The sequence below is a fragment of the Bos indicus x Bos taurus genome, chromosome 22 (genome assembly GCF_003369695.1).
Source record: "Bos indicus x Bos taurus breed Angus x Brahman F1 hybrid chromosome 22, Bos_hybrid_MaternalHap_v2.0, whole genome shotgun sequence".
Taxonomy (NCBI): domain Eukaryota; kingdom Metazoa; phylum Chordata; class Mammalia; order Artiodactyla; family Bovidae; genus Bos; species Bos indicus x Bos taurus.
In genome coordinates, this window is record NC_040097.1 from 17,739,733 (window position 1) to 17,766,295 (window position 26,563).

The 26,563-nt window shown below is 43.5% G+C and overlaps 1 protein-coding gene and 1 non-coding gene across 6 annotated transcripts in view; one reads left to right on the top strand and one right to left on the bottom strand.

Moving 5' to 3' along the window:
* Positions 1–26,563, top strand: part of ABHD6 (abhydrolase domain containing 6) — a 48,367-nt gene that overhangs the window by 13,235 nt on the left and 8,569 nt on the right. For 2 of the 5 annotated variants that reach the window (XM_027522774.1, XM_027522775.1), the window contains exons 2-7: positions 668–732; positions 8,563–8,715; positions 19,222–19,378; positions 20,757–20,870; positions 22,261–22,393; positions 25,395–25,552. In XM_027522774.1, the coding sequence (XP_027378575.1) occupies positions 8,597–8,715; positions 19,222–19,378; positions 20,757–20,870; positions 22,261–22,393; positions 25,395–25,552 (681 nt within the window). In that variant the 5' untranslated portion in view covers positions 668–732; positions 8,563–8,596. The remainder of the gene's footprint in view (positions 1–667; positions 733–8,562; positions 8,716–19,221; positions 19,379–20,756; positions 20,871–22,260; positions 22,394–25,394; positions 25,553–26,563) is intronic. The other 3 variants (XM_027522777.1, XM_027522778.1, XM_027522776.1) reach the window with 2 other exon arrangements.
* LOC113881085 lies at positions 22,961–23,068 on the bottom strand. Its single transcript, XR_003507939.1, has one exon. It is a non-coding gene; the product is annotated as a U6 spliceosomal RNA (small nuclear RNA).

Consider the following 26,563-nt stretch of genomic DNA (forward strand, 5'->3'; position numbering starts at 1 on the left):
CAATAGTCTGGCCACCTGATGTGAAGAACTGACTCATTTGAAAAGAGCCTGATGCTGGGAAAGATTGAAGGCAGGAGGAGAAGGGGACGACAGAGGATGAGATAGTTGAATGGCATCACCGACTTGATGGACATGAGTTTGAGCAAGCTCCGGGACTTGGTGATGAACAGGGAAGCCTAGCGTGCTGCAGTCCATGGGGTTGCGAAGAGCTGGACATGACTGAGCAACTGAACTGAACTGAACCCCAGACAGAGAGGGGAGTTTTAACCTTTATTTGAAGGTCTTAGTTAAGTTTGAAGCCTCCGGAAGCCCCTCTCACCCAAGCATGCCTGTTTCCCTTATTGCCTCTCTCATTTGTGCAGCATAGTAATCACCAGCTCAGTCCCATACTTCGTTTGCATCACAGAATACTTCTTCAGCTTGCATGCCCTCCTGGTCAGGCTTTTTATCTCACATGCCCTGCGTGCCCTTTGTGCACGTTGCTTAACTGGGGGAAGTGACCTGAACCAGAGGCAACTTTAAAACCATAGGATGTTTGCACTTTGCCTTTGCAAAGGAGGAAAGGCTCCGCCTCAAGTGAGGCTGGCATTATTGCCGACTGTTAGCACTTAATTCATATTCTCTGATATGATTTAATGCTTTGTCATTTTCTTACTTGTGATTCCAGAGTCTCCTTTTCAGCTTCTGCCAGAGCCAGTAGCAGTTGGGAAAGAAGGCTGTGCTCTTTGAAGAGTGAGTATGGATTTTTCACATCATAGATTACAAAAAAAAAAAAGGAAAGAAACAGCCCTTAATGTGATGGGACTTACTCTGTAAGCTCCCTGGCAACCTTCTGCAGGCCAGCCTGTTAGCAGGTGGGGTGTTCGCTGGTTGAGTAGGTCTGGTGGGAGTGGACTGGAACCAAAAATTTTTTGTTTCTCTTTTTCTGGCTGAGCTGGGTCTTCATTGCTGTGCACAGGCTTAATTGCTCCACAGCATGTCAAATCCTCCCAGACCAGGGATTGAATCTGTGTCCTCTGCATTGGCAGGCAGATTCTTATCCACTGTACCCACAAGGAAGTTCCACCCTGAATATTTTTAAAGCTCAAGATATGTATCCAAACCCCACCCCCCACTCCTTTCTCAGATACTGTGCAGGGAGCAGGGCTCTGAGTCTGAAGGGAGTCAGAAGACCTGGGCCTCTGGGCAGTGGGATGCTTTCCTGGGGAGTGTAACACTTGAATCAGTCCTGAAGGCAGACAGGAGTTCATCAGGTGGGCGGGACAGGAGAGCGCTTGCCCTGCACGAAGTGGGCAGCATGAGAAAGATGAGGCCTGAGGCTCTGTGGGTGCAAACAGAGGTGTGAGGCCAGGAAGTTGAGTTGGGATCATAAAGGTGATCAGCGTTTACACTAGACAAGAGGCCGCAGTCCCTGGTGTGGGCTACAAAGATTCTTCTGGCAGCTGGTAACAACTGAATGGGGTATGACAGAGCAGCCTTCACAGAAACGGGAGCAAGGAGAGATGACCCAGGCCTGGTCGGGTAGTTGAGGGAGCTGGGATCTGACTCATGAACTCTCATATCTGGTGGGAATGTTTCCTCCCTTGAGACATTCCTAGTAAATGTTAAGCCAAAGGAATTGGTTGTAAGGGGCTTTTGGGGCCATAACCCCCATAAAACTGTGCTGTGCAACACACTAGCTGTTATTCATACATGACTCTCAAGGATTTAAGGACGTGATGGACGTGACTGAAGGACTGAATTTTGAATTTTATTTACTTAATTTAAATGTAAATAGCCACATATAAGCTGCATTTTGTCTAGACTCAGATGAATTGGCTTCAGTGCTGACACCTTCTGGCCATCACATGACAGGAGTGATGAGCAAGGAAGAAGAGTGAAAGATACATCAGTCTGGGAGGCCAGACTGGTGGGGACACTGTCGGCAGAAATCAGCAAGTCAGGAGAAGGAGAGGAGATGCCCCTGAGACATTGTAGGACTTTTGCATCGTGGAGATAGCCAAGCAGGCTTTTGGAAAAGTCTGGAAGGAGGTCCTGGCCAGAAGTGTTGACTTTTTGCGTTTCCTGGTAGTAGTGGAGGGTGTAGAAATGGTGAGTTCTTCAAGGAAGACAATGAAGAGTGTATCGTGGGACTATTCAGCACTGAGAGTAAGGAGAGCATCATGGGAATATCCAGGGGAGAGAGGGAGCAGAGAATTTTAGGAACCAGGCCAGGCGTGCTCATAGCCATAGCTTGTTTATACATCAGGGCTGTCAGGGCTGCAGAGTACAGAGGAAGAGTAGGCTTAGCCAGAGTGAAGGGGAGACGAGGCCAGGAGGAGAAAGGTGAGCATCTCATGGCAATAATCCTAGGGTCATGCCACACTTTCAGTGATGGACCGGACAAGCTTAACTGCTTTCTTGGAATGTTCGGTGTGGTTTTCCTCCATAATGGAAGAGATAGATGTGACAAGGAGTGTGAACTGTTTGTGTCTCTAATTATTTTCTCTCTTCAATCCTGGGACTTCCACACAAGAGAGTCTTAGTGCCTTTATGTTTTTTTTTTTTAGCTATTGATCATTACTGATAGTTTTGAGAAACTGGTTTATCTTTACAAGAGTCTAGTTTCAGAAATTAGTGTTGGGTAGATGCAAAAATGTTTAACAGCTGGGATTTTATACTCAGATTTCAAGAGTATATTCTTTGGAAAGAATTTGCATATTGCAGAATTAAAAAAAATCATAAGCAGCACTGGTTAGTTTTTAAAAGACACCAGCAAGAATACGGTGGTAACTTGTTAACTTGTAAAGTTAGCATGTTACTTGCTCTCAGAATACTTCTGGAGAAGTACAAAGAATGTTGAAGGGGACAGTGAACTCCGTGCCTTTTGTGTAACTGATGCACAATAAATACCTGCTTAGTAAGTGCTGAGAGAAGGCAAAGAAGCAGACATACCTGCAGGACTGGACTGAAATGCAGCCCATGCCGCATACCAGTCAGGTGACCTTGGGGGCACTCGTAAACTTCTTTAGTCTTTATTCCTCCATCTTTAAGGTGGGAGAAGTGCTTCCTACTCCCAGCATTGTGGGGGATAAAATGAGAGGCTGTATATAAACCATCTACGTAGAACCTGGCATGCGACAGTCACTCAGTACATGGAGGCTATTGCTCTTCTGTCTTTGGCCACGGTGGTAGTGGCCATGGTCATTATTTTTGCTATTTTGTTGTTGTTCAATCACTCAGTCATGTTCCAGCTCTTTGGGACCCCATGGACTGCAGCACGCCAGGCTTCCCTGTCCATCACCAACTCCCGGAGCTTGCTGAAACTCATGTCCAGTGAGTCAGTGATGCCATCCAACCATGTCATCCTGTTTCAGGGGACTTCTCTTCCTGCCTTCAATCTTTCCCAGCATCAGGGTCTTTTCCAAAGAGTCAGTGCTTCGCATCTGGTGGCTAAAGTATTTTTGCTATAGTTTTAAAAAAATATTCCTCTTTTTGAAGGGACCAGGACGTTAGTGTGTCAAGTCTGATGGCCTATGAGTAGATGTCTAGGGGAAGCCAAGATTCCATGAAAATGTTTTATGTTCTGTTTGGAATTTTGCGTTATATCTTAAGATTTAACGTGTCAGTACTCAGAAGGACGGGTTTTAAAGGTCAGAGAGTATGTTAAAAGACAACTGTGACGCATTACACCTAACCTCTCACCCCAGACTAAACTTGGGAACTTGAGTCCAGATGTTTATTGGAGTCTGATTAATCTTTGTCCCTGCATTCAGAGATAAAGGCTCCAAATGCACAGCTTAGATGATACCCGGGAAAGGCCATGTGGCAGGTCCGGGTCTCTGGGTGAGAGTGTGTTACCCTCCCTCATGCCATAAAGGCGGGCTCTCCTTGCTGACGTCCCTCATTTCAGACTGTGCTGCAGAGCTGCTAAAGTCACTGTCTTTACGTGTTGGGAGCCTCACCTGATGCACCAGATATGTAAAACGGGTGCATTTTTCTTTTTCAATCTATTCAAACATTATCAAACACTCAAACATTACCAAGCACCAAGTATTAATATTTCCTAGATACTGTTTTAGGTTCCAGGGAAAATGTAACAGGCAGGAAGATTCTCCTGCTGGGCAAGCCAGATCCTAGTCTTCAGTTATCTGGCATAATTTCAGAAGTGTTTTAAGCCACCAGAGTAGGAAAAGACAGAAAAGGTGTTTTGGATGAATTTTCTCATTACTATGGATGAATGTTCTCATTATTAAATGAGGAAACCAAGGTCTCACAGTCAAAGTGTGAAAGGGCCAGCCTGAGCGCCCCGCCCCCAACCTGGGGCCTGTCCATCACTCACATCTACCCTGGCAGCCATTCATGTCACCACCAAGATGTTCACCAGATCCATGTATCACCTAGTTAGCATTTTCTTTAAATTAGTTCCTCCTTTTAAATTAATTTGCATCACTCCCATAAATTGAAAATATCCATAAAAATCAACACAAAGAAACAGTGCTATTAAATAGCTAGGTACTGTTCCCTGCAGGAGGCTCAGGGGTTAGATAGCTATTTAATAACCACCCTCATAGTTTCTCTTTGACCTAAGCAAGACAGGAAAAGAACTGAAAAAAAAAAGATGACTTTCTCAGGTTGTATGGGACTGTCACCTGGTGTCAGATAGCCTGAGTGTTCTGCTGCCTGAAGTCATCTTGCAGATGCCTGCTGTGTGGGCCTGTGCTTAGGGGCGCCCCGTGTTCTACCCCTTAGTTGATGTTCAGTCATTGGTGATTCCAGGCTCATAAGGCTTCAGTTTTTCTGTGCCCAGCTTCCCCCTTGGGCACATAGAGCTTCCTGTGAACAAACCCCAGCAGGGTAGGCAGCTGCCTTTTTTTTTGTTAATTTTTTTTTCTAGGCAGCTGCCTTTTTAAATACAAGTCCTTTGTCAGAAGAAGGATGTCATAGAGGTAGGAATAATGGCCAGACCTGTATATAGACACCTCAGAAAACATTAGTGGCTTCACTCAGGGCCTGGCTGTATTTGACCTCATCAGGGAAAGTACGCAGGAGTCTCTGTAACAAGTCCAAGACTTGCTAAATTGATGCTGCTCTGCAAAATGTCCTTAGCAAAGACTTTATTCTATCATTGAATGCAGAATGGAGCCAGATCGAACCTTCCCCCAAACTGACTGTGACGTCCGTAGCAGGCACTGATGAAGCCATGAAGTTTTTTTTTTTTTTTTAATGAGGTTTCTTTTTGATGATCATGCCTTCAAGTTGGAGTTCCCATCGCCAGTGTCAGAGTCAGTGACGTAATATGGCTTTGGGCATAAAATGTTCTAATTCCTAGTCTAAAAGAACATCATGTAATTAACTTCCTGCGGCTCAGGAATCAGAATTCATGGTGACCCTCAGCACTCTTTATGTGATGAAGAAAAGTCCTCTTGAATCTGACAGCCCCCATCTTCATCAACTGTTTTGTGACCCACAGTCTTCAAACAGATCTGTAAAATTCCCTTCACTCTGCCATGAATTTGCTTACCCCTTGACAGTGAGGCCTTTTTAGCATCATAAATTGTACCCAGCATTAAATAGGTGACTCCTCTTGGGAGTTTTGTAATTATTGAAAAAGAAAATAGTCAACATCATTGGGGATGGCTGTCCCTAAAACAAACAGGATTGAACCCACGTTGTAACTTTGTTATTAATTTGTTTGTACCTTATTTGTGTCCTGTGCTATTCTAGGCACTGAGAACACCCATGTAGCATTATTCCTATCCTCAAGGAGCTCTGGTTCTAGGAAGAGAAAGAGGCCAGTGAGTGATATAAGTGGGCTGGAAAAAAGCTGTTTACAGTGACTGAGAAACGGAGGGAAGAGTTGAGTCAGAAGCACAGGCAGTGCTCGTGCCACTGAGAAGGCAGCAGCTTTCATTGCTGTAGAATCAGGGCTGTCCCCAGGTAGAGTGTGTATGGAACTGAAAGGACCATCTACAGATGCCTCTGCCTCCCCCTCTGGACTAAGGAGCTTGTTTCACCAAGCCTCTCACAAGAGACCAAACATCTAAATGGAGACATCACATCTTCGTGAAGAAATTGGGGGTGATGAATGTGGTTATTTAACAGCAAAGATGTTATAAAATCTGAGGAAAGGCCATTTGAAAAAAAAAAAGGTCAGAGGATGTGGAGTTAGGAGCAAAGAGAGTGGGTCCAAGTCAGTAATCTGTTACTCAGCCTCTCTGTACCTTTGTTGCTTCAGCCTCTTCAGTTCAGTTCAGGTCAGTCACTCAGTCGTGTCTGGCTCTTTGCGACCCCATGAATCGCAGCACGCCAGGCCTCCATGTCTATCACCAACTCCCGGAGTTTACCCAAACTCATGTCCATCGAGTTGGTGATGCCATCCAGCCATCTCATCCTCTGTCGTCCCCTTCTCCTCCTGCCCCCAATCAGGGGGGCATCAGGGTCTTTTTCAGTGAGTCAACTCTTCGCGTGGGGTGGCCAAAGTATTGGAGTTTCAGCTTCAACATCAGTCCTTCCAGTGAACACCCAGGACCAGTTTCCCTTAGGATGGACTGGTTGGATCTCCTTGCAGTCCAAGGGACTCTCAAGAGTCTTCTGGAACATCAGAGTTCAAAAGCATCAATTCTTCGGTGCTCAGCCTTCTTCACAGTCCAACTCTCACATCCATACATGACCACTGGAAAACCATAGCCTTGACTAGATGGACCTTGGTTGGCAAAATAATGTCTCTGCTTTTGAATATGCTGTCTAGGTTGGTCATAACTTTCCTTCCAAGGAGTAAACATCTTTTAATTTCATGGCTGCAGTCACCATCTGCAGTGATTTTTAATAGTGGATAAAGCTCTCACCATGCCTGTTTGATGAGGTTGGTATACTGTGTCAAGGTTTAGCAAATTACAACCCGAAGCCTGTTTTTTACAGTAAAGTCTTACTGGGATATGGTCACACCCATTCATTTCATGTTGTATGGCTGCTGTCTCACTGCAAAGGCAGCTTGAGTAGTTATGACAGAGACCTATGACCCACAATGCTGAACTATGTATCATCTGCCCTTTGCAGAGGAAGTGGGCCGACCCCCACACTCAGTGGGCTTGAGGTCATACTGTGCCATCATGAAATCATTATATAGTTGAAGTACACATCAGTTGATAGAGGTGTATGGGGCAGAGCTCTCTGTTTCACAGGAAATATAAAGAAGACCATGATTTGCTAGATGTGTGCTTTTTCTTGAAGAAGAGTCCTTTTTATGTTAGTGAGACGCACACTTAACACAAGTGACGGAGTCCTCAGGTGACAAAGGGCCACACCTGACCAACAGATCCTAGCAGGCGTTGTCTTCTCTACTGGGGAGGATGATGGAACTTGAAATACTTTTTAAATTCTATGGAAAATAAACCGTGTTGTTCATGAGACAGAACTGGGTGGGGGCCTCTAATTGAGAGGTAACTTCCAGAGCCCTTGGAAATGGGTAAGGCCCCAGTCTGGGTGCTGGGGATACAGTCCCTGCCCTCCTAGGGCTCCCATTCTAGCCTGCACATGTGTCCTCCAAGTCTTTGGGAGGACATCAGAAAGTGCATTGGAAGCTCGGATGTTGACGTGTTCCCTCCTAAATTTTTATTGTGTTACTTATTTTTGAATAGCCCATATATGAATAGGGCTTCCCTGGTGGCTCAGACAGTAAAAAATCTGCATGCAATGCAGGAGACTGAGGTTTGATCCCTGGGTTTTGGGAAGATCCCCTGGAGAAAGTATTGGCACCCCACTCCAGTAATCTTGAAGATTCCCATGGGCAGAGGAGCTTGGCGGGCACAGTCCATGGGGTCACAAAGAGTCAGACACAACTGAGCAACTAACACTTCATTTCATGCATGTACATGATAAATAACCAAAAGATTTTAAAAGGTAGACTGTGAAAAGCAAGTTTTCCTCTGTCCCTGACTCCCAGCTACCTGATTGCCCACTTCAGATGCAATTGCTATTACTGGTTTCATGTATACCTTCCAGTGATATTCTGTATATAGATAGGCATTCATATGCACGTGTTCTTTCTTTCTCTCTTTCTCTGTCTTTCAGGTCTTCTATCCTCTAATTTTTATTTTTTAAAAATTGCAGACCTAATAGGAAAGTTGAAGGTTACAGTTGGTTTCACCAGTACGTTTCACCACCTTCACTTTATTTCTCCCTTCTCTACACACACACATGTGCACAAACACATATATACATTTTTTCTTCCTCAACTTTTAAAAGTGAGTAGCAGATATTACTATAGTTTAGCCCTTAATATTTACTTCAGCAAATGCTATGAACAAGGATGTTTTCTTACGTATAAACATAACCACTACTTCATCACTGCAGTCACTGATCTAATAATATTGTCTAATAACCAGTCCTTACTCAAATTTCACCAGTTGTTCTTAAAATTTCCTTTATAGCTTAAAAAAATATCATCTCAAGGATTCCTCATTACCTACACTTTTTTCCTCCTGATCCTTCTCTTCATTCTGGGTTGTTCACTTCTCACTTCCACTTTGCTTCTTCACCTTGTCTCTTGAGACAGAGTTTCAGTGCTGTCTGTCTTTTCAGCCCCTCTAGGTATAAGCCAGACCTAAAGAGCAGGATGGATCTTGACGTGGTTAACATGTTTGTGATTGCGGGCGGGACGCTGGCCCTTCCGATCCTGGCATTCGTAGCCTCTTTTCTCCTGTGGCCTTCAGCCCTGATAAGAATCTATTACTGGTAAGTTCATTTTACAGTTCAGAATTTTCAAGGGCATCATGATCATACCGCTTTCTTTGCTTTGTGGTTGTGGCTGTTCGACATTTATCATGAAATATTCCAGACGGGGGGGGGGGCTTCCCAGGTGGCGCTAGTGGTAAGGACCCTCCCTGCCAGTGCAGGAGACATAAGAGACATGGGTTTGACTCCTGGGTTGGAAAGATCCCCTGGAGGAGAAAATGGCAACCTACTCCAGTATTCTTGCCTGGAAAATCCCATAGACAGAGGAGCCTGACGGGCCACAATCTATGGGGGTCGCAGAGTCAGAGATGACCGAGTGACTGAGCACTCATTTCAGACTTACAGAAAAGTTGAAAGGTGTCCTTTTTGTCCTTGGGAATGTTGGGAATGTTCCTGAAGAATTGGTACTGGTAGCTTCTCCCCAGGTAAATTCTTCCAGGTTTCCAATGGTGTCTTTGCTCAGGAGACCACTCTCTCTCCCAAAATCACTGATTCTGCGTGCATTCGTAGGAAAGGCATTTGGTTTTTCTTGGTCATTGGATTCTGATCCAGTGATGTTTTGACAGGTATGGTGATAATCACTGAAAAATGAGTTAGAAACACCAGAATCATGGACATGGCATGGATAGGACAGAATGTTTTTTGATTTGTCTAAAAGTGTTCATTAGTAAAGTGACAGGAAAAAAAGTTTCCAAAACTTCTGTCATTCTTAAATCATTCTCATGCTTCTTTCCTTGTTAGCACACCACCTCTAGTTTTCTTTTGTGTTTTCTTTAGAGTAAATGACTTTAAAACAAAATCTTACATTAATTTCTGAGTGACATAAATATCACTACCTTTAGTGGAAAGCTTGCCATCCTTGCCACAAACAATAAATTAATATAAAAAGTAAAAATGAGCACAATGCTTTACACTCTGTTCATGAATTCTAGTCTAGATACCATTGCCTGCCAAGGATTGACTCCTTTCTCTTTGTTACAAAAGCTGAGAGGTGTGAGAGTTGCAGAGCTTTTCTCCTTTGATGAAAGCAGGTTTATGGTTGAAAAGAGAGAGGATTTCTCATGATGTACTTCAGTAACTTTTCATACCGCAGTCCATTTACCAGAGAAAATCACCCCTCACACGCGCATGAATTTATCCCATGAAGGCGGAAGTACTGAAATCAACCTGGTTCGTCTCTGTGCCGTAGGGAAGCACACTGAGATTTAACCAGGACTTCTGGAACATAGGACTGCCTTCTGAGCCCCACAAGGAAGAGTGCAGGGAAACTGTGCTTGTGCTCTTTATCCACCCTCCCTTCTGGCTCCCTTTTGTTTCATTAGAGTGTGGAATTTTCCGCCTGCCAGCCAGGCTCTGATCCTTGAAAAGAAGCTAATTGAACAGAAGGGAGCTTTCATCTTTCACTCTCTCTTGTGGGGAGGTGATGACCCCTTTAGTGGGTCACCCAACACCCACCTCTGTGTTGGTGAAGCTAAGACTCTGGCTGCTTAGAGGCCACTGCCTTGCAGCACTCCAGCACAGCAGGAGTGCTGTGGGGTCAAGACGCCTATGGGACCCCTGATGGGAAGAGACCAGAGTGGTGTGCCCCACTCAGTCCTGCAGAGGCACTGTGGACCTGCACACACAAATTCCATGTTTCTTAAGTCAAAGTGAAGCAGAGGGGGCAGCTCCACGATGTGTCCCATAACCTTGGATGTGGCTGCAAACAGAGGTGTGATTGTTCCACCCAAAGGCTGTTTCTACCAACCACGTGTGGAAACCAGCCTCTGTGCTGCACAGTCCCCCACCCCCAAGTTCCTCAGGCCATCATGGAGAAAGCTTTAGGACTGTTAGAATAATTTTGATGCTTGATTTTTCAAGAGAAAATTAATGTCATTGCAAATAATTGACTTTTTTGAGTTAAAACTAATGTGGTTTAGACTTCACATTTTAAAGCATACATTTAATTGGTTTTAACATATTCACAGTATTGTGAATTACCACCATCTAATTGAGAATATTCTCATCTCCCCTCAAAAGAACCCCTATACCTGTTAACAGGTACTCCCTGTTTTCTCTCTTCATCCCCGGGCAACTAGTAATCTGTCTCTTTGGATTTTCCTGTTGGTGACATTTTTGTGTCTGGCTTCTTGCACTTTTCAAGGCTCACCTGTGCTGCAGCATGTATCTGTACTTCATTCATTGTGATGACTGAATAGTGGTCCATGGTATGGTTTATACCACATGTGATTCATTCAAATGGACATTTGTGTTGGTTCCACTTTTTGGCTATTATGAAGAATGCCTCATCGCATAGAATTCACTTTTATTAACAAGTGAAGTTCAGTGAAGTGGAAGTCACTCAGTCGTGTCTGACTCTTTGTGACCCCATGGACTATACAGTCCATGGAACTCTCCAGGCCAGAATACTGGAGTGGGTAGCCTTTCCCTTCTCCAGGGGATCTTCCCAACCCAGGGATCAAACCCAGGTCTCCTGCATTGCAGGCAGATTCTATTAACAAGTAATACCAGCAAAATTCAGAGAGGCCCCACAGAGAACACTCAGCCCTTTATTTCACCCCACAGACGCATGTGACTGTAAATCCTGCCCCGGCCTGTCACTCTGCTCAGAGCTGTAGCTGGAGGATGAACACAATGCTCTTTATTTCATGAACTCGGCCACACAGGCCAAGAAGCAACCCCAGTTGGCTGTTGGATGGAAATCCTGGAAATCCTTGCGGATTATGCCGGGTAGTGTTGTGGCATGGGGGCTGTGATTATAGTATTAGAACCCATAATACCACTGCAGAGAGCTGCCCAAAGTCCTGTGAGCGGCTCCCCCCACCCCACCGAGACGCACAGCCTGTTTCCTTCAAATCACCTCACCGTGAGTGACGCTGACACAGTGGTTGTCATAGGATGAGCAGCTTTATGTCAGTCCCCATGTCCCTTAACCACAGCTACTCCTCCAAAGGCCTTCAGTCACTCAGCTGCCCGTCACCACCGCCTGTAGGTTCCCCCTGCAGACTTGGCTTAGTTTAGTTAATTTTCAGGATCGCAACATGAACAGGAACAGCAGGCAGCACGGGTAACTGCTGTTGCCGCTGCTTAGTCACTCAGTTGTGTCCAAGTCTTTGTGACCCCCTGGACTGTAGCCGCCAGGCTCCTCTGTGCGTGTGATTCTCCAGGCAAGAATACTGCAGTGGGTTGCCATGCCCTCCTCCAGGGAATCTTCCCCACCCGTGGATCGAACACACGTCTCCTGTGGCTCCTTCATTGCAGGTGGACTCTTTACCGCTGAGCCACCAGAGGAGCCCACAGAGGTAGCTGGGCATCCCAGAGACACCGAGCCTCCCTGCTGAGTGAGCACGCAGGTGTGAGGAGGGCCTCTCAGGTTCCCTCTGTCCCCGGACTTCCCTGTGGGTCTCCTGAGCTCCTCAGGGCTCAGCAGCAGTGTCCCCAGTGGGCCACAGCCAGTCTTGGCAACAGCCCTCTCTGGGTCTAAGTGTCCCTGGAGTGTGGCCGGCACAGTCCCACAGTGGTGGGGACTGTGGTTGCTCCTGCAGGAGGCACCATGTGCTTGGCCAAGAGAGTCCACAGAGAGCCATGCTGAGGATGCCATTGCCACTGTGGGTGACATCAGGGGCCACTCTGGTTTTCATTGTATAAGCTGTCAGTACTGTTCACAGGATGAAAAAAACTGACATTTTAAAAGATTTTTGTTTTCCCAAAGAAACTCAGTTGTGCAATCAAGAAATCATATAAGTAAGAAAGAAGCAGATAAGAATTAGAAAAAAAGAAATAAACTGATGTTTCAGATGGTTTGATTGTGTACATAGAAAGTCTGGAATAATAATGATATCTGTCGATTATTTATTAGAATTAAAAAGTGAATTTGGCAAGATTGCTAAATACAAGATAAGTTAGCAGGGACTTCCCTGGCAGTCCAGTGGTTAAGACTCTGTGCTTCCACTGCAGAGGACATGGGTTCATGGTCTGGGAACTAAAATTCCACATGCTACACAGTGGAATTAAAAATAAATAAATTTAAAAATGAATAAATAAATAAAGATAGTTCAGGAATGTTGGCTTGAGATAAAGAAAGTCCAAAACCTTGCATTAGTCAACATGGCAATGTATTAAAAAAAAAATCAGTTTTATTCTTATTTTATAGCAACAAACAAAAAGAACATTTAAAGTCTTTTACTGATACCATTTACCATAAGGAAAGAAATAGTGCTATCTTTTACAACATGAATGATCCTTACAAACATAATATCAAGTGGAAGTAGTCAAATACAAATAAGAACTTACTGTATGATAAAGTCCTACACATGTAAAACCCTCTTGTTTGAAGGGGAGCCAGTGGTCACCTTTAGGAGGTAAAGCATCTGTGATGCTACTCGTAGTCTAGACCCTGATCTGGGTGGCAGGTGGTGGGCTCATTCCCTCTGTGCAGATTCATCGGGCTGTACACTTATAATATGTGTGCCTTTCTATATTCTTTATACTTCCGTGGAAAGTTACTCTAAAAAACAAAAGTGAAGGATGTAGAGCAATTGGGTCCCTCGTATTTTGCTAGTGGGAATGTGAAATGATGCAGGCATTTTGGAATACAATCTGGGAATTCCTCAAAAGGTTAAAAAAGGTTAAAAAAAAAAAAAAAAGCTGCTATATGACCCAGAAATTCTACTCTTAGGTGAAATGAGAACACTCAAGAGAACAGAAAACATATATCCACAGGAAAACTGGTATATGTATGTTCATAGTGGCATTATCCCTACGAGCTGAGAGGTGGAAACAACTCAAATGTCCATCAACAGATAAGTGGATAAACAAATGTGACCTATCCATACAATGGAATATTATTTAGCCTGAGAAAGGAATGAAATACTTTTGATTTCTCCATCAAATATGAATGAGAGTCTTGGTGGGTAGAGTATTCGTGGTTGTATGTTCTTCCCTTTGGTCATTTTAAATATATCACACGATTCCCTTCTGGCTTGTAGAGTTTCTGTTGAGAAATGAAAAACTTTCCAGAAAAGCAATAGTTAAGAGAATTCAGCGCCACCAAACCAGCTTTATTAAAAATGCTAAAGGAACTTCTCTAGGCAGGAAACATAAGAGAAGGAAAAGACCTACACAAAATAAACCCAGAACAATTAAGAAAATGGTAATAGGATCATATGCATTGATAATTACCTTATCGGTTCAGTTTAGTTCAGTCGTTCAGTCGTGTCTGACTCTTTGCGACTCCATGAACCACAGCATGCCAGGCCTCCCTGTCCATCACCAACTCCTGGAGCCTACCCAAACTCATGTCCTTTGAGTCGGTGATGCCATCCAACCATCTCATCCTCTGTCGTCCCCTTCTCCTCCTGCCCTCAATCTTTCCCAGCATCAGGGTCTTTTCAAATGAATCAGCTCTTTGCATCAGGTGGCCAAAGTATTGGTGTTTCAGCTTCCGCATCAGTCCTTCCAATGAACACCCAGGACTGATCTCCTTTAGGATGGACTGGTTGGATCTCCTTGCAGTCCAAGGGACTCTCAAGAGTCGTCTCCAACACCACAGTTCAAAAGCATCAATTTTTTGGTGCTCAGCTTTCTTTATAGTCCAACTCTCACATCCATACATGACTACTGGGAAAACCATGGCCTTGACTAGATGGACCTTTGTTGGCAAAGTAATGTCTCTGCTTTTGAATATGCTGTCTAGGTTGGTCATAACTTTCCTTCCAAGGAGTAAGCTTATATGTAAACACATTAAATGTACCAAGTACAAGATGTGGACTGGCTGGGCAGGTGAAAACCTGTGTACATATGCACTTCTACTTAACACATCACTCTACTTAACCCCCCAAATTGTATGTATGTATTTTATATAGTTAGGTTAACCATGTTTCCATTATGGCTTGCAACTGTAATTATCTTTTATTTTTTGTCTGGCTATTGACTGTGAAAACTGAGCATCTTTTACTATTGTGGATATATAACTGTTATTTGCTTAATCCTATTGTATCATGATGGGTCAACCGAAAATGACAGAATTCTGTATCACTTACTACCATTTAATAGAAAATCCTGTAATCATTTTTTAAAATCCAAAAAAAAGGAAAAAAGGAATGAAGTACTGATACATTCTATAATGAATGAACTTGAAAACATGTTAAGTAAAATGTATCAGACACAAAAGGCCACATATTGAATAGACCCACTTATAGAAAATGTGTAGAATCCATAGAGACTTGAAGTGAACTAGTGGATGCCAGGAGGTGCAAGGGGAGGGAGATGGGAAGTGAGTGATAATGGGTATGGATTTCTTTCTCTTTTTTATTGTGGTAAAATATACACAATACAAAATTTACCTTTTTAACTGTTTTTTAAGTGGGTAGTTGAGTTTCTTTTTGATGGAAATGTTCCAGGATTAATGGTGATGGTTGTATAACTTTATGAACACTAAAAACTCATCAGTTGTACTATTTAAAAGGGTGAATTTTAGGGTATATAAACTGCATTTCTATAAAAAGAAATGAATATTCAACATCCTTATTATTAGGGAACATGCAAATCAAAACCTCAGTGATATACTATACACACATTAGGATAGGTGTTAGTTTTTAAAAAAATGAAAAATAGCAAGTTTTGGTGAGTATGTAGAGAAGTTGGAACCCTTGCACTTTGCTGGTAGAAATGTAAAGGGGTATAACTACCATGCAAAAGTTTAGGGGTTCCTCAGAAAGTTTAACACAGAATTACTCTGTGTGCTTGTGTGCACGTGTGTGCACTCAGTCATGTCCAATTGTTTGAGACCTCATGGACTGCAGCCCGCCAGGCTTCTCTGTCCTTGGGATTTCCCAGGCAAGAATACTGGACAGGGTTGCCATTTCCTCCTCTAGGAGATGTTCCCAACCCAGGGATCGAACCTGCATCTCCTGGCTTGCAGGCAGATTCTCCGACACCGCTGAGCCACTGGGGGAGCACCATTAGGATTACTATATGATCCAACTCTTCTACTTCTGGGTATATACATCAAAGTATTGAAAGCAAGGACTCAAACAGATCCTTATTTACCAATGTACATAGCAGTGTTATTCATAATTGCCAACAGAATGGAAATAATTCAAATGTCCATCAACCCATGAATGATAAACAAAATGTGGTATATACATACAATGGGATATTATTCAACCTTACAAAGGAAAAAAATTCTGATGTAGTGTAGAAAATGGATGAACTTTGAAAGCATTATGCTAAGTGGAATAATCCAATCACCAAAGAACAGATACTGTATGATTCCACTTATATGGCTGTCATATGTGTTACAAAATTTTCCACGTTTCTCCCTTGAATTTTGGCAAATGATATATTTGAAGGACAGAATCTTTTTTATATAATACTGAAACTGCCATTTATTGGCTACTTCCTGTGTGTTGGGCTGTGTGTTGAACAAAACTGTAAATGGCTTATCTCATTAAAAAAATTTTTTTTTTGGATTATCTCTTTTAGTCTTAACTGTATCCTCAGTAGAATGCAATAGTTTTCCATATTGTAGATGAGGAAATTGAGTTTCATGATCATATAGCCAAAAAATGAATGAACTGGGATGTAAATGAGTGAACAAATTCATGTTACCATGTCATGACTTAGAACTTTGAAATATGCATATTTTGTCATAAATAGAGCTGTTAAGCTAGCCAATTTTATTGTATCTTTAATGTTTTGAATAGAGAATATATTCATTGAAAAAGTACTAGAAAGAACATGATAAGTCTCCCTCCCACCATTGTTCCTTCTCCATCTACCTTCTTCTCAAAAGTACTTCATACCTCTGCTCCAGATACTCATATTAATAGCATCTTGTATATGATCCCATGCTTTTTGTATGCAAGTACAAGTAAATATAAATATTTATCTTCCTCTCCCTCTCCCCTTTTTTTTATACAAAGGGGATAAAGTTGATCCACTTAGGCTATTTGCTATTGCATGTCTTGGCTACCTCTTTGGTACAAAGTGTACCACAAAGTCAATCTCTGATTGAATTAATTATCTTCCATCTTGGAGGGATTCTTCATGCAGAGTGTTCAATTTGTTTAGATGGTAATTTCATATTGAAATCATTTTCAGGCCAAACTCCAGCACTGCCAAGTCTTATGTAACCAACAGAAGCTGAGCTTTCAACCAACTGCCATATGTTGTAAGGAGTAAAACCAGAGAACAGATAAGATAATTCTTAAGAAACAAGTTCTTACTCCCAAAGTCTGTAGGAAAAATATATTTGGAGTGGACGGCAGAGGAGGGCATATGACTTATATTGAGCTTATGTACCATAGTGGTAATGTCTCTGCAAAATCAAATGTGTATTACCATAAATTCTGCATCACAATTAAAATCCACACTATTTTGTGGTTTAATTTTTTGTCAGTTAAAATCCAATTCTTGAGAACAATCAGCTTCTTTGAAACCACAGTATCACTAAGTATGAGAAAGGTTCTGTTTGGCCAGCCCTGGTCTGTAAGTGATTCCCTGGACCCAGGAAAGGGACCAGGTTTGCAGAGCCCTGAAGACAAGGGATAACACCCCAAAATATGGCCTCATTTCCACTCCATGTTCATTGGCCAGGCAACCATCAAAAGCAAAGGCCACATCTCCCAATTCCTGGCAAACAAATACTGTATCACCTTATAAACTGATTGCTTCTCTGAGGTGCCCTCAGCTGTATTTGTGGAAAAACTTGAAGAGCAAGCTGAGGAACAGCTGTCCTTCTATGAGACTGAAGAGGTGCCCTGCAGGAATCTGGATGTTGTGATAGAGATAATTGTTCAGGCAGAGGAAGCCGACGCTGAGATTACTAGGAAGCTGGAGAAACAGGAGAAGAAATGCTTGAAGAAGAAAAAGAAAGGCTGGTTGCAGTTCCCTTCACATCTTTGGAAAACTACAGCAGTGCTCAGGAGGAGTGCCAGGAGACGAGTGCAAGACCGAAAAGAAGAAAGTGGAAGCCTCAGGAGGCCCATCGGGAGGATAGAATGGAAGAGTCATCTGTATCTTTCTCCAAACCCAAGAAAAAGAAATCCTCTTCCAAGGAGGAGCTGGTTAGTAGTGATCTTAAAGAGACAGCTGGCGGTGGAAGTCTTCCCAGAGGAAGATATCTTTCCCAATAGAGGAACCAGTTAGTGACCGTGAAGAGTCAGGAAACAAGAGTGTCCCCAAGAAAAAGGGGGAGATTCTCCCCCAGGGAGGAACTGTAACCAGTGGACCTGAAGAGGTTGCTGCCAGCAAGAGCATCAGCTCCCAGGGATGAGAAAGTTCCTAAAAGCTGTCCCAGGAAGACTAGAATGGATGTTTCACTGACAGATCAGGCCCGTGGAGATGTCTCACAACCCATCCCCTGTGTCCCAGTGAAAACAAACTTCCAAGAATAGATAAATAAATAAGGCTAAGACTCAAATGCAGAGATTTTGTTGGTTGAAACCAGCTTGCTCAGATAGAATCACAAACAGGCAAATGTGTTTCTCACAGAGAGGCAGTCACTGGAATCATTCAAGACAACAGCTGTGAGGTGTGTGGAGTCCTGAGACAACAAGGAATTCAGACATCGCCGGTCAGTCTCCAGTTGTCCTCTCTTCCCATGCAGGGATGTGTGGGCGTGGAGTAACCTCTCCACCAGCAATGGCAGCCTTGACGACAGAGTCTGATTCCTCATCTCCACAAATAAACAGCGAGTTGCAGGTGATAGGAGGGAACACACTTTATCTTTAAGTCTTTTGATGCATTTCCTGCCAGTTAAAGTGCCTCTGTGGTAAGGTCTTCCAGGTCAGCTGCACTGCGCCCTGTGGCACTCAGGCCCACGAGTCCACGGCTGCTCGGCCCAGATTTTAGGCTTCGGTGAACATGGCCCACCAGGAGCTGCCAGCCAGCTCTCTGAAGGGGAGGCCACCCTTGTCTTGGCCTCTCCAGAGTCCTCCCCAGGCTTACCACCAGCCGTTTTGAATTCTCCTGAAACTCAGCTGAGCAAGGCACATACCCGTGAGGTCCCACAGCCTTCTTTGCCCTGCGATTCAAACTACTAGAAATATGTATTAACAGAGGATTATTGTGTATCATGCTTTTTTTTTTTTTTTTAGTTCTACCAGTTTATTGCTACCAACCCGTCACCCTCCACCCTCATGCACACATGCTCAGTCATGTAATCCCATGGACTGCAGCCTGCCAGGCTCCTCTGTCCATGGACTTTTCCAGGCAAGAATACTGGAGTGGGTTGCCATTTCCTTCTCCATGTGTCATGCTTCTTAAGAAAACGCCCCCTTTTCCCTTCCTGATAGCGTGCTTAGGAATATTTATACCAGAATATTCATGTAAGGTACTTTCTGGAATGGCCTGACTTAGTGGTCCTCGAGGGTGACTGTGTAGAGGACGAGGGCTGGGAGAATCATTGCTCTTAATTCGAAGTAAAGCTGTACAGAGTCCGCCTCCCGAAGCTGCTTCTCTGGCGCTCGCTGACTTTGATTTTGCCTGTATTTCCGTCCCCAGGTACTGGCGGAGGACGCTGGGCATGCAGGTCCGCTATGTGCGCCACGAAGACTATCAGTTCTGCTACTCCTTCCGTGGCAGGCCTGGCCACAAACCTTCCATCCTCATGCTCCACGGGTTCTCTGCCCACAAGGACATGTGGCTCAGCATGGTCAAGGTGGGGTGCCAGAGCCTTCCCTCCTCAGAGGGTGTCACTCAGCAAAAAAAAAGAAGAGAGGGGGTTCTACTTAAATATGATGTCATCAGCAGTGGTAGAGAGCAGAGGGAACCCGGTATAATGGCTCAAAGCACCCTAAACTAGTGTAGCATATTATTCAGATCCTTTTTCAGACAGAACTTACTGAGCTGAATGTTGTTTATAAAATCAGTGCCTCACCAATGATTTCACCTTATGACTATTTCTTTGGAAAGTTTCTGATACTCTGCTTCATATTTGGACTGTCATGACTATCAAAGGCCAGGTTTTGAAAAGTCATTTCTGTATATTCCAAGATTCCCCTCTTCTTCCCTTCTCTGCTTCTCCTTCTCTCTCCCTGTCTCCTCCTCCTCTCTTCCTTCCATTTCTGCTTTCTCTTTTCCTTAGCCCTTTAGAGAGCAGTCTTGATCTGACAGCTTTCTGGGATGGTTTCTCAAATCACTCATTTCTCTCCTGGTTTATTTGGTTGTGTCAGTTTGCTTTAGTTGGTAAAAGTGAACAGCTGGTGAAGATGGGGGCTGGGAGAGGTCTGGCAGAGAAGGACCCCAGGCTCCCACCTCAAGCAGTACCTGACTAATCCCAAGCATGCTCTCCATTAGGACGAAAAGGCTCACACATCCCCTAGTTTCTTATTTCCAAAGTTCAGTATCAGGACAGTCATCGTGCTTTAATGAACCTCTGACTTCCTCTTCATCTTTCATATAACTGGTTAGTTGTTTATTGATAGCTGATCTATCTCAAATTCCTGGTTAAATGTGGCATATATTTAAATGGAAGAAGGTGTTTAGGATAAAAATACCTAGGGAATTAGATCGTAATGTAAAAAAAAAAAACAAAAAAAAAAAGAGTTGAGACCAGAACTAGGGTGATCAGACATGGTTCTTAGGAGAAGTGTTGCTCCTGTGGGCTCTGAAACTGGCTGGGGCTCTGGGAGAACAGAATCACCCAGTGTATTAATAGTGGCAAGTTGGTGGCTGCAAGACTGGGATAAGCATAGAGAGGATGAGGGAAAGGAGAAGGAGGCAGGGCCTGCCAGCTGGTGTCAGGAAAGAGCAAAGGACACAAGCTGCTCCCCGACCTCTGCTCTCCCCTTTCCAGTCATCCTGAGGCCTCTCCCATTGTGTATTAGACTGTGGGGGCTTCTGCTGTCTGTAAGGCTCCTGGCAGTGTTTATTCATGTCAGATGTTACTAGGGGAAGACACGGGGCGGTTTAGGTTCCTCCCTCCCCAGCGGGGAGGCTGTCCAGGTCACTTGGTAAGTGGGGGGAACCTCCCCAGAAACATGGGCGGACATGCTCCGCACACCACATTCTGACTCTTTGGTCATGTGTGTCCCCAGTTCCTCCCGAAGAACCTGCACCTGGTCTGCGTGGACATGCCAGGGCATGAGGGCACCACTCGGTCCTCACTGGATGACCTGTCCATAGATGGGCAAGTCAAGAGGATACACCAGGTAAGCAGAGAGGCTCCACCAAAAAACTGCCCAGGTGGGTCTTGGCCACCGTTGCATCCCCAAGTCTGAAGAACAGTCAACGTGGGTTCCGTTTTGACTCATAATTGCAAACAAAATGGCAGCAGCCCAGGGTATCCCCGGTCAGCCATAGAGGGCCAGGGCTTATTGCTGACTTCTTTCAACCTATTATAACTGTTTCTGGAGAAATACAGTCTCATTTTCTCAACTCTTCAAAAAGGGAGTTTAGAATTCCTCAAGACCGTTTATTTTTTTAGAGTGTATTTTTTTGGTTACCAGCTGCTTGATGATGGTAACAGCATGTCTGCCTGGTTGTGGAGGATGGGGAGGGTGATCTTTTCATTTTGTTCTGATTTAGTATCTTTCTTCAGCCCTGTCTGACTGAGCTTTCAAAGTCATGGGGCTCATGAACCATTTCAAAATTTAATGGTTCATACTCTTCAGGTTGACATTAAATATTTTCTCCATTCAAGGATGTTTATTTAATGTCTGCCCCTCTCCTCTCTTTAAACTGTGTATTACTTGGAAGCAAGGAACCTTGTTTCTTTGACTTTTGCTGTATCCTGAGCAGCTGACCGTGGTTGCTTGTACATAATAGATATCCAATAAATATTTTTTGGATGAATGGGTAGATGTAGGGGATAGTTGGTTGAATGATTGGATAGAGGGAAAGTTGGATGGATGGTTGGATGAATGGTCGAATGGTTGAATAGATGAATGGATAGATAGTTATATGAATGGATGTTTGGATGGTTGAATAGATGGATGGGTGGATAGCTGTATGAATGGATGGGTGAATGGTTGGGTAGACAGATGGGTAGGTAGTTACATTAGTGGACGTTTAGATGGATGAAAAGTGCTGTAAATTATAGCCAGTCAGCAAACTAGGGCCTGTGGGCTTCATTTGATCTGTCACTGAGTTTTGTAAGCTGTTTATTGGAAGACAGCTGCAGTCACCCGTTTACATGTTGCCTTTGGAAGACAGCCACATTCACCCATTTACATGTTGTCTTTAGCTGCTTTTGTGCTACAGCAGAAGAGTTGAATAGTTGCAGCAGAGATAATAGGCACGCAGAGCAGAAAATATTTACTCTTGGGATCTTTATTTTTAAAATTTGCTGGCTCATGAATTTGAGGGATCTTTGTTGATTTTACACTTACCAACGAGCCCTCAATAACCCATGTCAGGTAAAGAAGAGTACATGCATGTAACAGGGCTCATCTGGATAATCTAGTAGATTTCAGATCCCCTTTCATCAATAGCCCTTTTCTGCTTGTCCCCATGGGAAGTACAAAAGTTTTCAGCTCTGGAATCCCCATTGTCATTGTCCACAGTTGTGTAACCAAGCCCCTTTCTCACTTCCCTTCCTAGTTTGTAGAATGCCTCAAGCTGAACAAAAAGCCCTTCCACCTGGTAGGCACCTCCATGGGCGGCCACGTGGCTGGGGTGTATGCTGCTCACTACCCATCAGACGTCTGCAGCCTGTCCCTTGTGTGTCCTGCGGGTGAGTTGTAAGACTCAGATCACCCTGTGAGTGACGTGGACGCAGCGGGAGCTGAATCTCTGAAGAAGTTAATGGTGGTTTCTGCTGTGACTGTCTTTTTAGAATCATATTTTTGACAATATTGTAGAGATACTAAAAAAGTTTGCCTTAGTGGTACAATCAAGCAATAGTTGCATAACCATAATTGTAACTATATTGAGCTTTAAAATACAGAGCCAGCTTTGTCCCACAAAGAATCGGAGCTGGTTATTTTAAAAGTGTATAAAACTTCACAGCATGTAAATACTTTGAAGTATAATGATAATATTAACATCTAACATTTTATTGAATTTTTATGAGCTAAACTCTTTATATGGATTTAATCCTTGCCATAACCTTGTGAGGTGAAAGTACTGTTATTATGTGTCTTTCTTTTTTGGCTGAAAACTCAGAGATCTTTTGTCATTGCAGGCTTTTTTTTTAAATCAACAAACTTTGGTGTCTGATCTTAAATGTGTTCATGTCTACTTGAGCTATAACATGTCCTCAGAAATTATGATCTGAAGTTGGATTTTTTTTTTTAATTTTTAAAATATGGAACACTTCATGAGTTTGCATGTCATCCTTGCACAAGAGCTATGCTGATCTGAATCTGTATTGTTCCAGTTTTAGCATATATGCTACTGAGATGAACACTAAAATTGGATTTAAAATTTATATACATATATATGTATATAAATCTTCATACTTGAATTTATAGTATGTTAGTAAGAAAAATGTTTCTCTCTTTTTCCTTCTCTTGCTTCCCTCTTCATCGCTGGTAATTTACTGGAGTATGGTTTACACATAGTAAATTGTCCAGATTTTCAGTACCTATCTCAGTGGCTTTTTACCTATGTAATTATTGTCCAGATAAGGATAGTATGCCCATTTTATAGGCGCACATTATGTTAGTGCTGGAGCCAGGATAGGAACTGGCCCTAAGCTATCTGACTCCAGAACTCAAGCTGTGGGTTTTGGAGAAGTCCTTTCATATTCACTACCTCTTTTATATGACTCATATCCATTACCTTCTTTACCCACTAGAACCCAACCATGAACTGAACTTGTGCACCTTCTACTGAAACATAACTAAATTTATCTTTGAAACCTTTCAACTCATTCAGAAAGTTAAGTTTTCAGGTCTAAGGCAATGGCACCCCACTCCAGTACTCTTGCCTGGAAAATCCCATGGACAGAGGAGCCTGGTAGGCTGCAGTCCATGGGGTCGCCAAGAGTCGGACACGACTGAGTGACTTCACTTTCACCTCTCACGTTCATGCATTGGAGAAGGAAATGGCAACCCACTCCAGTGTTCTTGCCTGGAGAATCCCAGGGACGGGGGAGCCTGGTGAGCTGCTGTCTATGGGGTCGCACAGAGTCGGACACGACTGAAGCGACTTAGCAGCAGCAGCAGCAAGCTCGTTGAAATTGAAGGCAAGTTCCCAAAGGGTTTTCCTTTTCCCAAGCACTGTGTCTGAAGTTGTTTGATCTTATAATGATACAGTCTGAGAATTGGAGGGGACTTACCAGGTGGTCCAGTGGTTAAGACTCTGTGCTTCCAAAGCAGAGGGCGTGGGTTCAATCCCTGGTTGGGAAACTAAGATCCCGTATGTTGCACAACTCAGGCAAGAAAAAATGAAGAATTGGAGCCCTCTGGAATGTTATTAGATTTTAAATCACTTGTGGAAGGTCAGCTCTAACTGACTAACTGACTTTTTTGAGTGTATATTGATTTGCCCAGAGAAGAGTTTTATACCTGAGTTTCCATTAGAAAGTTATAATTGAATTTGTTTGTATGTAAAAATGAAAAGATACACTTTTTTTTTTAGTTTGAAATAATTTTAAATTTATAGAAATGTTGCAAAGATAGTACCCTTCATCCAGTTCTCTCCTTTAACAGCTTACATAGCACAGCAAATTTGTCACAACCAGGAAACCAACATGGGTGTATTACTATTAACTAAAATCAGGCTTTATTTAGATTTCATTAGTTTTTCTACAATTGTCCTTTTCTTTTCCAGGATCCTATTCAGGATATACCACATGACATTTAGTTTAGGATTATTTTTAAAGCAAAAAGAAATAGATCATGTAATCTGCCCATGGCATCATGAGAGCTGCACGATACGCACGTTAGATTTAGAGGAGTTGCTGAATATAGGAGATTTATGAAATGTAGGTTTCTCTAGCACAGTGTGGCTTCCACTGCCTCTCTTTCTAAGCTCTAGCTCTTCAGCTAAGTTAAACACCTAGAAACTTGTTGAGTGTTTGAAATGAAATTAATTTTACGCCCCTTCATAGACCAGCTTGTGTGAACTCTCGTGTCCTGTGTCAGGTGATAGAAAATAATGGTCAGTCTCAAGGCTCTTCCGGCTCAGGATTGCCTAATGGTCCCCTGGAGGAAGAGGGACTGTGTAGAGGGCACTCCTGCCCTCCTGCCCCAACGTGTGGGACAGCTCCAAAGGGGACTCAACTTTCACTGCATTTTATGTGCTGACCCCAAATAAGAGATTGTTAAGTGGGTCCAGGCTGAAGGAAGGAGTACTCAGTCAGTCCACTCTAGTCATGCATTTCACCAGGTCTCCTCTCAACCCTTACAGATGTGTGAGAGGGGCTCAGGCAAGTTGTCTTCTAGACTCTCAAACTCTTCTTAATTTTGGTCCTACGGGTGAATCCCGTGGCAACTTAAGTGCAGATTCTGATGAAAGAGACTTAGGGGAGGGGCTGAGGTGCTTATGGGCTCCCAGTTTGCGTAGCCAGCCCTTAAGATGTTCTGAAGAAGAAAATTTTTTTCCTGTGTTTCTCAAATTGTGGTTTTGACTTTGAGCAAGGATGCCAGTACCAATTAAAAAGAAATCTACCAGTGGAAAGCACCTAAGATACATTAGGTCTGGGGCTGATTTTGGAAGTTCTCTATATACAATGGGGTTTGGTAAGAAGGTAGATATATTGCCAAGCTTTTTTGGTTTGAATCCCCCAGGTCTGCAGTACTCAACTGATAATAAATTTGTGCAACGGCTCAAAGAACTGCAGGAGTCGGCCGCCGTAGAGAAGATTCCCTTGATCCCGACCACCCCGAAGGAGATGAGTGAGATGCTGCAGCTCTGCTCCTACGTACGCTTCAAGGTGCCCCAGCAGGTACCGTGGCCTCCACGGCAGTGTGCCTGCCTCTGCCCAGTGCTCAGGTGGCCAGGGCCAGCATCCCCCAACGTTCCCTCCTTGTCCTCAGCTTCCATTCATTCAGCAAGTGCCATGTCTGCGATGTATCCAACACTGTGCTTGGGCACCCTGGGGAAGAAATGAGACAGAAGGCCAGGGGGAGAAGCAGTCAATTAACAAGACAGATAATTTCACACTGTAGTAAGTTTTCTAGAGGAAATGAAGATAGTGCTGTGCTTGAAAACAGAGAGGCAGGAGAAACTTTGATAAGCCTCTGTAAGAAAACAGCCTGAGCAGGGATGCATAAAACAGTCAAGTCCAAGATGCTGGAAGGAGAGGCCAGGGTGACTGGAGCCCAGAGTGTGAGGGAAAGAATGGGTTGAGGTGAGGTTGGAATAGTACACAAGGGCTGAATCAAAGATTCTCATTAAAAAAAAAAGTTTCAGGGCCCTTTTAACACCCTTAAGAATTATTGACAACCCCAACGAGCTTCTTTTTATGAAAGCTGTAACTATTGATGTGTACCACATTAGAAATTAAACCCCAGGAGAACTTAAAATACAAGAATACACAAGTACTCATTTCATTAGCTGTCAGAATGGTGACATTATCCATCATTCTGTAGACTCTGAAAATCAGCATGCTTTTGAGAGAATCAAAGTGAAAAAGGCAAGCGACATTTAGTGTTATTATGAAAATTGTGTGATGTCTTATAATCCCAAGAACCGCTTTGAGAACCACTAGGCTGGATCATGTAGAACTTTTAAGAGATTATGGGAAGGAGACTGGAGTTCTTCTAAATACAGTAGGAGAAACACTTAAGAGTTGTAGGGGAACACAGACAGAAACGGAGAAGCCCGTGAGTGTGCTGTGTTACTCCAGGATGAGGGTGTAGACGGCGTAGTAGTAGTGGAGAATGAGATCTGAGAAGCTTTGGAAGGAAGGAGGTAGGACTTACTGGCCAGTGGGAAGTGGAGGATGAGAGAATGT